This window comes from Rhagoletis zephyria, unplaced genomic scaffold, assembly GCF_001687245.7.
Source record: "Rhagoletis zephyria isolate East Lansing unplaced genomic scaffold, Rhagoletis_zephyria_1.1 Rzeph_scaffold_02704, whole genome shotgun sequence".
Lineage (NCBI taxonomy): Eukaryota > Metazoa > Arthropoda > Insecta > Diptera > Tephritidae > Rhagoletis > Rhagoletis zephyria.
In genome coordinates, this window is record NW_016159788.1 from 7,030 (window position 1) to 18,572 (window position 11,543).

Consider the following 11,543-nt stretch of genomic DNA (forward strand, 5'->3'; position numbering starts at 1 on the left):
ACGCTTTGATTTAGATGAAAAAAAAATCACAACAGTTTTTGACACTTTCGATACCAGAAGCAACAACAAAATACACACAAATGTTGTTTTTGCTCTAATACTGCTACTACCTGTTTGAAATGCCTTGGCTTATATTTAAATTTATTCATATACATACCTACATAAGTACATACATATGTATATTTATATTTTTGCAAAATAATTATCAGCATATTATTTACAAAAAAAAAAAACAAACTCTTTTCAAAGCTTTCCATTCCTTTGCTTGTGCAACATTCCCATTTACTTTTACTTCACTTTAGCGAAAGTTAATCCCATTTTTGCTTTAGGTATTAAAAGCACTTGTGCTCTTTTTAATGTTTTTCTTTGTTGCCAAAAATGTTGAACTTTCTTACATTCCCAAATCAATGCATACTTTACTCTTCTTTCTTGAGATTTGATTTATGTATATATTTCAGCAACAGCAAATTACAGGTTCAAAGCCGTGTCCTAAGGCAGATACGTTCATACACACGACTGCATTAAAGGCAACATGTACCCATCCTTTTCTTAAAAGTACTATTTATGCAAATTAGTATGCTCGTATGTTTGCCCTGCAGCGAAGTAAATGGAAAATCTTAATTTTATAATGCCTCATCCTTCATTCGCTGCTTTGTCAATCAACAACTTAGAGCGCCAAAATTGTTTGAGAAAAAAACGAAATAATTTTCTGTAGCACAGAGGACTTTTGAAGACTTAGAAAAACTTTAATTTGTGTATTCGTTGCCATTTTGGTGCGGTAACCTTTAAGTTTACCCTTTTTGGTAATTCTCTGTTTTTCATTAGATACATTTAAAGTGCTTATATAGTAGTAGTACATCATGGACAGCGTTCATGGTGAGATTTTCACGCAATCTAAATAATTTAATTTATTGCTGTTAAATATTTGGTATACAGCTGCATTTACCGTACACAAATATTTGTGAAGGTTCAGTTTCGGCGTTTTTGTTTCAATCCTTTTTTATTCATTACACTGTTTTGTTCTGGTGTTAGTCTTTTCATTGGGTTACAATAAAATTTTAGGGCTATTGTTTCTTGGGGAGAGAGAAGAAGCAAAAGTACGTAAGTACAAGACAAAAGCATAACACCATCACGGGTCCCCCATTGTGTTCGTGGGCACCCTTGCTTTCGTTGCTCGTCACTGGCAATAAATTAATTTGCATTAGTGGCATTCCTGGACATAGTAGGGGCTTTCAAAAATGTTCTTCCTGAAGGATCTGACGGTGGATAAAACACTGGTTGTGTTTCTGGGTGGTAAGCTTTGAGCTGGGACGGCAAACGAGTCGCAGGTCTATCAGGCGAAGCACTCCGCAGGAAGATGGTATCTCTCCACCTCGATGGATAGTGACGATGCTGGTTCAAAACTTAAATTTAAATCTACTGCCAAGTATCTTGGAGTAACTCTCGAACATGCCCTGCTCTGGAATGACTGTAAAATGGAACGTGTGTGTCAAATAGGCTACTGGATATTTTGCGCGATCCAAATAGCGATTATTCGTCCGAGTTTGCTCTACGGAGCTCAAGTCTGGTGGCTTTACATCAGTAAGTGAACAACGCTTAAACGATTTTAATTTGTACAAAGAAGTGATGCATAAGCGGAGCTCTTTGCTCCTCGCCTACAGAAGCTCTGAATGTGATTCCACATCTGCTTCCGCTTGACGCAATTACTCGTGAGATAGACATTATTGCAGTACTCAGACTCAGAGAGGCAAGGTTTTAGTCTCAAGGTACGGCCATTCGAAAATTTTAGGGACCTATACCGATACTTGCAAGTACTGGCTACTGCATACTATCAAAACACTTTCGCAAAAAACTATAACTATTACCGTACCAACTTGAAGGACTGAAACACCAGACCTCACCACATACGCAACGCTATAATCAGATATGTTGATGGCTCAGATCAAAGGAGGTAGAATCTTCTCTTCGCAGTTAGAAGAAGAAGGACATTCTCGGCACAGACAAGCATCCCTGAGAGCTCTAAACTCGTGCATTGACAAAACAAATTCGCTCAATAAATGCCGTAGATCTCTAAAGCACGAAGCTTTCGAATTAGCGAGGAACGTTTCGACTGCTCCCATCCTTCCTGGGAAGGACATGGTAGGTAAATATACTACGGGCCCCTTTTACAAGCAGAAAAAAAAAATTCTGGCGAAATTATATTGCTGTGAAAGTGCTGTGGCCCTCTTCTGGTTGTACAAGGAAACGATTTATCGGCGTACATGATTTTACATTGCATTACTGTCCCAGCTGCAGACTTTGCGGAGATATCGAAATTTTAAATACGAGAATTATCACAGTTCACATTATTGAAATGGTTTAGACAATCTGGAGCAGGGTTGTTGCGAATATTATTCTGAAGTAAAAGTCCTTTCCGGATAATAAACAAACCGCTTATCCAAATTAAACAAGTTTGGTACCAAATTAAAGAGGACTTTAATATCTTTATAACCGAAATGTCTAAACGAGAAAAGCCGCATATTTAAACATTTTGCAATAAAAAATTTTAATCAAGTACCGGAAAGGACTTTTATTTCGGAATAATATTCGCTTACTTAAATGGAAAGAAGTACCCCAACAAAAAATTCAGCCGTTTGGTGGTATGAGGGTCGATTTTTCTTTTTTGCTTACCACTTTTAAAAGCTTGTCTTAAAAAATACTTTTTACTTTACTTGTTTTTTTTTAAGATTAATTTTCAAAGTCGAAACATCTTGAATGAGATATGTATACAGGGTGTCGAAGACTACCCGTCCGCCCCCTCTAAAATGGAGAGACACCTTTTTTTATTGAAACCCGAAAAAAATTTACCTACTAAATCGGGGATACTTTATTTTTTAGTGGTATTAACGACTTCTGATTTCTACCGGAAATGGGTGAAACTGACCGGAAGTACGGTTTTTCAAATTAGATATGTATATATTTTTACTGCAGATTCGGGTTCCAAGGAAAAAATAGATAACTTTTGTTTGAAGCTTTTATTCGGAAATGCCTTTGTCAACCTGTAAATGATCTTCGCACTTCGACTAGTCCTGGACTTCTTAAATGAGTAAAAATGTTTTTATCCATTTTTTTTATTAAACACATGTATGTTTTTATTACAGATTCGGATTCTGTGGACAAAAAGACGCCACTTTTGTTTGAGTATTTTTTCTCGGAAGTTTTTTTTTTCAACACTTCAACGGGAGTCCAGGACCAGTTAAAGTTCAAGGGTCATTTTGAGGTTGAAAGAAAAAATATTCACACAAAAGTAACGTATTTTTATCCTTAGAACCTGTTTTAATACAAATTATCTTGTTAGTTTATTGCTCATACGTTACCAGACTTTTTTTTAAATACTAGGTTGTTTTAAATCAAGCAGCAGGGATATTTGTAAAATTAAAATATCAACATCTAAATGTTGTTCTAAGTACTAACAGAGATATACACAAAACTTTTCAAATTTTAAATATTTTTTAGGGGTTTGAAAAATGTTAGATTTCTTCAAATTGCAAAAATTCGACAAATTTTGAACGTAACCACATCACAGTGAGTTCAAACAGACAAACAAAAATATATAGTACATAAGTTATTAGTATAGTACAGTATTTGTTACAGTATAGAACAGGGATGGGCAGATTCTTGGCTCCTAAAGCCGTCAAAGAGCCAGAAAGTGCTAAGCAAGAGCTAAAAGGGCTGTACAAAATACATTAAAAGCATCATATATATTAGTAATGAGAGTCGGAGTACAAGAAATTTGATTACGCTCTTCTTCCCCCTTCATGCTGGCTCTTGATGTTACCCCTCATCTACCACCTAAATGTGCCAAGCCGGCTCCTAAGTGCAAAAGGCTCCTGGGAGCTACTTTGCCCATCTCTGGCGTTACAGAACTTAGAAAATATTTGAAAAATGCTGCATTTATTCTGAAAAAACTTAGCCAAAATGGCAGTCTTTGGAGAGCTCAATACTGCTTGATGAATCCATTGGAGATGACTATGAATTTATAATTAATATATTTCAATAATATGCTAAGTTAACAGATATAAATTTTTTCAAACCCTGATATACCTGGCGACCCCTAAAATTATTTTAAAATTTTTAAAATTTTCGTGGTTGTTTTTACTTTGCACGTAGAACAAAATAAAAGGGTGCCTCATAAAAAATATAGATGTTTATATTTATTTTGAAGAACCACCCTAATAAATACGTACATAATAAAATAAGTGTTCGGAAAATCGTTGAGCACTAGCCTTGCCGGAGCAAAAACAAAGCAAGAAGGACGCATGGAGTCGTTTTGAGCGAACACGTTGAACATTTAGTTTTAATATTTGCGTATAAAATGAGAAAAGTTTTACTGCGCTCATGAAAATGAAAATTTTTTCCAACTGCTATGTTAAGCGCTTGAACAATCTAACGCCAATGGCGCTCAAAACTTAAAAATAAAAATACAAATTTGTTAGAGTAGAGCTTTGCTGGCTATTTGTTAGACCACATATAAAAGTATGTATGCTGATGGGCGTGTGGCTAAGACCTTTGTTTTTTAACGAAGTTTTTAGCCACTAATGAATGCACTATGGCATGAGTAAGTTGCTTCGAACAATTGCAAGTACTTAGTATTTAGTTACATTTTTATTATTTTTAGTTTATGTTTTATGCAAAAAATGTAAATAAAAGTTTGAAAAAAAATTTCAATATACATATATACCTAAGAAAGTTTTCCCCACACACCCACACACGGTTAAATAAAACTCCAAGATAAATACCAATTGATAATTTTTTTTTATAAATGTTTACATGTGCATATGCACTTAAATATGTGTATGTGTGAATGTATGTACATACCCAAAATAAAAAAAAATAAAAATCATAAATAATACCATTAATAATCCTTCTTTTGTTTATACTTCTTTTCTTTTTTCTCTCTTTCGCTTGCTTTTTCGCTCGACTTTTCTCCATATACGTAACTCTCCAACTCTCCACACATGTCTGCACCTTTTCCTTGCTCACCTTGTGCACCTCTTAATGTTTTCTCTAATTTTATTTTATTTATTACTTCTCTCTGATTTTTGCATTGCATATGATAATGCCAAACATTTTTTTTGTAACCCTACTCAATTTATACCCTCTTGTCGCTTTTCTTTCCGTTCGCAATTTTTTTGTTTACGCTGCAAAGTTTTTGCCCTTACAGCTGCTTTGCTGGGTGCGCGTTTTCGCGCCGGTTCCAATGCTGGCATGCTCGGCTTGGGCGGCCTACCCGGGCTGGGTGGCCCACCGACAACGGACGCGGATGGCGATGGCATGGAGGGCAATAATCTAGATGTACCTGCTGGCTGTAATATGGGACGACGACGTAGTCGTGCTGTGCTCTATCAACTATCTGGCCACTATAAGCCGGAGAAGGTTAAGACGAAATTGAAATTAGGAAATGTAAGAATAAATGATACAAATATATATATACAATTGTACATTAAATGATTATTGGTTTAGTTATACATAAGGGTAAGTAGTACTCTTATTATACTAAGTTTAATTATTTCACGGGAACACTATTTCCTTTCAAATGAAGTTTAAAATGATTATAGCTATAATTAAGTTAGAATAGATTAAATTTGAAGGAGGGAGCACGTCATCCAGTTACCGCGAAAGAAACCTCTATTCAACTATAGGTCTTCTTTGATCCTAAGGATCGAAGTCTGGTCCTAGTCAGAGCTTTAAAGTGGCACATAATGTGCACTGCTGTTTATTGTGCTTCATTGCATAGCCTATACCGTAACAATTAATAGTTCATGCCTACTGAGGCGAAGAACTTCTTCGGTTATTTTCGTTTATATATCCGCAATCAAAGACTTAGCCTGCCTGCTATCTTCCGTATTTGTGTTGTGTGTAATGTTCCGCTTCGTTCTTCATACAGACATATTACTTTCGCCTAATGAAGCTCCATTGGTGACCAGTAAAGGATCTTGGGCATGTGAATATCTGCCATTTCATTGCCCATAACTCCACTGAATCCCCAATAAGTATTAAAAGCTTAAAGAAGTTAGTTCCACACCAGCTTTAAGACGACCACGTCTGCTTTAAAAGCAAGGATCTCTCCGAGTGTATGTAGATGTGTTTGCTGGTAGTCCCACTTTCCACGGCCTTAGATATAGTTCAGTGCTCTATGCTGGTTAAAATGGGCTGTCTGGGTGGTAAGCCGTAAACTCCTGCTCCGACGCCGTGCTGAGTCTCGAAACCGTCAATATGCCAGATGTAGCTGTCCTCCCTGGGATTGGGTCAATCGTAGTACCAGTTATTCCTCTCGGGGCAAAAGACCTTGAAGTTTTGCGTGAACTTACATTTCGGAAGGCACAGGTCCACAAAGCTAAAGCTTCTTGTTCTACAGTCCAACTTCGTGTCTTCTTTCTTGATTACAATGTGTACGGAAGTCAGGTCAAGAAGCATCTCGGTAGTCGTGGTTGGGGTTGTGATGCCCACACAGCCTAGTCATTGTAGCTTACTGAGCTTGACCAGCCTTCTTCCACCAGACGGGTGTAGCATATGTTAGAAAGGGTTTGGAGATTATATCATACATCCACCGTGCTAGGTATGGTGCCGCAGTTCTGTTCCATAAGTTTCCTGAGGGGTCCACATAGAGGCTCTGGCCTTTCCACGATAGTTTGTAATCAAGGATAACTGCTAGATATTTGACCGCTTTGGCGAAATGTATATTTCTTCCTTAAAGGAATGGTTCAAGAAATTGGTCCCTTTTCCTTTTTCTAAAGAAAATAACTATGCTAGTCTTCATGGGGTTTGCTTTTAACCCATTGGTACCGCACCAATTGGCGACTATGCTAAGAGCATTCCGTAGAAGTTGGAGGTAGTGCTTCGATCCTGCCTCTGATTACTATGACACTGTCAACCGCATTTCCCTGATTGTCGAAGTGATTTTCACTAGGAAGGCAGAGTAGTTCGCCTACTACAATGGACGATAGCAGAGCGAAGGTCATTCCAGCCTGCGGAGGTGCTTTCGTAGATAAGAATCTTGTCCTGGAGCGAATGTAATGGTTTTGGATTTGTTAATATTTGCTATCCTTTTAAACATCCCAGCGCCACATCTTTGGCCTCCAAAGACTTCTCAATTTCCCTTAAATAAGTTCCAAAACAAATTCTCGATAATCAAGGGGATTTTTAAGCCATTTGGAGCCCGCACTTCATTAGACTAAAATTATATGGGCTACCCAAAAAGGTTCTAAAGATTCAGATTTAAAAGTTGACATTTTGGTAAAAATTGGTTGAATTTTCTTAAATTTTGGTTAAAGCTTGGACAATATTTTTAGAAAAAACAACAAAAAAATTTAACTCGGAAAAACATTATGAATAAAAAAAAAAAAAAACCCCGTGGTCACTTGTTTGAGTCACTCTATGTATAGCAATAAATATTGTACAATGGAGTGCAGTAGGTGGCTTTAGGGAACAATTCTCTTTTCGTTTTGGCTGCCTTACTTCTGGTGGGCACTTTTTTTAAAATAATATTCGTTTTCATGCTATTACTTTTTCATAAACCGTTTTTGTACAGATCTTGCTAACTACTGCTCTTTTGTTAACCCTTTTCATTGCAGAATTTACTACATTCAACAGAGGCGCCTTTTCCCGAATATAAAACACAATCAATAAAAAAATCACGTTTCATTCTGCCGCACTATGGCGTTTTTAAAGGCTTCTGGGATTGGATTATATTGGTGTCCACGTTCTATGTGGCAGTTTTGGTGCCATACAATGCGGCATTTGCCAAAGCGGATCGGCAAACAATGGTATCGGATGTCATTGTCGAAGCGCTTTTTATAGCAGGTAAGAGAATTTTAATTTTTTTGAATTAAAATTTAATATTTTTTTAATTAAATTTGTATGGCATTATTCATAAAAAATAAAGCAGGTTTAAAATGCATTACAAATTGCCGTTTTCATAAATTTTCCATTTTTTTAATTTAAAATTTAATATCTTAATAATAACATTTTTATGGCCTTATTCATAAAAAATAAAGCAGATTTAAAAAGCTTTATGAATTGAAATTTTCATAAATTTTTCAATTTATAAACCTTTTGTAAAGCTCCTTTATTTTTTATGAATAAGGCTATTCGATTTTACTGTTTAAAAAGAAAAGTCTTTTTATATTTATTTCTTTTTTAAGTTTCTTTGTTAAATATATTTTCTTTATATTTAAATTTTATTGCTCTTAAAGGAAAAGTATTTTTTATTGCATTTGAATTTAGGCAACTTTAGTAATTTGTTTATTTTTTAAATACATTTTTTAAATTTAATTTTTAGATTTTTTAAGAAAACTTACATTATTTTTTTAAAGCACCTTTTTTTAATTTTAAGTATTTTAAAGAAAAAAATTTTTAATGTCATTTAATTTTTGGAAATTAAATTTATTTTTTTTAATTAATTTAATTTTTCTTTAACTTTTAGATCTTATTACTTTAAAAAGAAAATTATGCATTCGTAATCTCATTTGATTTTAAAGACCTATTTCATTTATTTTTGCATTGATTTTAATTTAATTTTTTAAAAGCAAGACAAGCAAGTGGATTTAGTGCGCTTGCGAGTGCATTTAAATATTTAAATTACTCATACGCAATGGCAAATTCGCATTCAATTTTCTTTGGAAAGGTATCTAATCAAATGCTTCAAGTGAAAAGGGTCACTCGCTCGTTTGCGCAAATATTCACTTTACGACTAAGTAGTCTGCTTGCATCTATTTTTCACGTTTTAATTTAGCTTTCCACCGCGTTTTGTAGACTTTTATGACGTTTATTTAGTCAACGGCGCAGACTACTTCATAGAATTTATTTTTATTGAATTTCCATGCCCATTTATTTCACCTTTTACTTACATACATACGACCACAAGTTCTTAAGGGCTTGTGAATATTTTATTACGTGTCAATATTTATATATTTTCTGCTTTTTTCTTTGCAGACATTTTATTGAATTTTCGTACAACATTCGTCTCGAGCAAAGGTGAAGTGGTCTCCGATTCAAAGCTGATTGCCATTAACTATTTGCGCGGCTGGTTTGTGGTGGATTTGCTGGCGGCATTGCCATTCGATCATCTTTACGCATCGGATCTGTACAATGGAGAGGTGAGTGCTGGCCGGGAAGGCATGTCAAAGTGAAATAAGCAAGGAAAGGGAGTTGGTGTGCATGGCAGTTTGTCAGAGAAATCTCTTGTCGACTTTAAAGCTTTAAGAAATTTTAACTTACTGATGAAATTTCAACCTACATATTTTAGTTTGTTAAAAGTTTTCTTTTGAGCATTTTATAAAAAGTTTTTCATCCTAGCTTTTTCATTAATTTTTTTATTTTGTTTGTTTTTTTTTTTGTTACAGTATACAATTTAAAGCTTGCCAAGATATGGCTGGTGGCTGTTCTTAAATGTTGACCTGCATTTGTTGACAAAGCGCTGCGAGCAGTTGAGAGTTTAACTGCCAAGCTTAATGGCCTTATTTGGGGCTGAATAAGTTTTCTACATTTGCTTGTGTTTAAAATTGTACTAATGTACTAAATCTTCACATACATAAATACATATTAGACCGGGTAGGTCCTCAAACGAAGAAAAAGTTTTCAATTACATCCCTCCACCCACAGTTCAGTCGAGTAGAAATTGAGTTAATTGATTTTGCTGGTAAAGGTGATTTCAGTTAGATGGATATACAGTGGCGGTCAAAAGTGAATGAATGGTGTTTAGTTTTTGATATTTAAAATTTTTTTCAGGCAAAATTTTTTTGCTATTTTTTTATAAAAATACAACAATAACAAAACCCATATAAATGACACTTCCCAACTTAATGCAGAATTTTGCAAAAATCCACAAATTTTTAACTAAATTGAGAGCTCTTTAAACAGAATTCTTATAAATTTTTTGGGTATGCAGTTAAGAGGCTTATACAATTTTTGTAAGATAAGTGCAGGCTTTGAGCGGCTAAAGAATCGGCATCGGTTTTTTAATTTTTTTTTTGTTGGCGGCTTTTTTTTTTCATACAAATAGCGAGATTTAGGAAAACTGGCGTTGATTTTTATTTATTTTTTTCGCAAACGGTATTGTCAACAGTCTTCCACAAGAAATTCATGTTTATATGGAAAAATTGCAAAACGCCATCAAAAAAAAAATAAAAATAATAAAAAATCAGTGCGATTTTGTAGCCACTTAAAACTTGCATTCATTTGACTAAAATTTTAAAAGCATGTTAATTGCATACCCAAAACATTTATAAAATTTCTGGTTAAAAATGTCGGAGTTTAGATAAAAATTCGTGGAATTTTTCTTAATTCTGTATAAAGTTTGTAAGTGTGATTTATATGGTTTCTGCTAAAGAATGAAACATGTTTTTATAAAAACAAAAAAATGTTAGCTAGAAAAAAATTTTTAATATTAAAAACGAAACACCATTCATCCATTTTGACCACCACTGTATGTATGAAAAAATTATGGTATGTACTTGACAACTAGTTTTAGCGCTATTTAATACTTTAATTAACTCGACTTTGGCTGTTTTTGTAACGCCGAACCCAACTTTCGCACACGTTTATACAACTTTAGTCTTTTAAAGCAATCGAAATTAGAAAAACAACCTACTCCTTAAGTCCTTTAACTAAGTTGTGACGTATAAAATTCTTTAAATTACATAAGAACAACTTTTTTAGTAAACTATTAACTCATACTCAGAAATAAGGAATAAAGATTCCGAAAACCTCCAAAACCCTCTTTAAACTTAGTGGAAATTCCTCGAAGGAAAACACGAAGTATTCGAAAATGTCAATGAAAAATCCGGACATCGTCAAGAGAAGAAATCAAAAAAAGCTCCGGAAAGATTAAAAAAAAAAAAAGTTTGAAAAGTATAGAAAATATCCTTAAATTACCCGAAAATTAAAATGCGAAAGCCCCGAAAAGATGTCTAAAAATTCTGAAAGAGTGATATTACAGGAGAGTACTGAAAAACAGCGAAAATGAAAACACGACAAAAGCTGTAAATGCCGTTTTTTTCTTAGAATTCTGTAAAGTAAGAAGCAGAAGAAATAAGAAAAAATTCGTTATTAAAACACCTTCTTTTTAACCCCAAAAGGGTGTAGTAAAGTTTAAATCTTTTTGGCAGAATATTTCATAAAAGGAACAAAAAATTGAAAAAAATAAGTTAAAGTTCATAAGTATTTACTACAGAAGGATTTTTACACAGCTTTTGTTTCTTATTTTTTCATCTTTCTATTTGTTATTAGCATACACACAACTTTTTGATAATCGTATCCAACGGCAGTGCAACATAATATTCTCGTACAAACATAATACACAAAATTTGTATACATTGCCTTTCTTTAAGTCATGTTTAAGCAGAAATGATGCTATTCCCCTAAATTTGTTGATTTTTGTCGACCATATAATTTTTTTACTTTTTTTACTTCTGGTTTACTTTACTCGCTACTTGCTTCCTTTCCGTTTTTTAAGTCTAAATCTAAGCCGCAGTAAGCTGCACGGCATACTCATTTTAACATTG

The 11,543-nt window shown here is 34.2% G+C and overlaps 1 protein-coding gene across 1 annotated transcript in view; it reads left to right on the top strand.

Moving 5' to 3' along the window:
• The first annotated feature begins 1,238 nt into the window (after positions 1–1,238).
• The window catches only part of LOC108367501 (potassium voltage-gated channel subfamily H member 8-like), a 63,831-nt gene continuing 53,526 nt past the window's right edge, over positions 1,239–11,543 (top strand). The window contains exons 1-4 of the mRNA XM_017622119.1: positions 1,239–1,293; positions 5,204–5,442; positions 7,614–7,842; positions 8,974–9,137. Of these exons, the coding sequence (XP_017477608.1) occupies positions 1,239–1,293; positions 5,204–5,442; positions 7,614–7,842; positions 8,974–9,137 (687 nt within the window). The remainder of the gene's footprint in view (positions 1,294–5,203; positions 5,443–7,613; positions 7,843–8,973; positions 9,138–11,543) is intronic.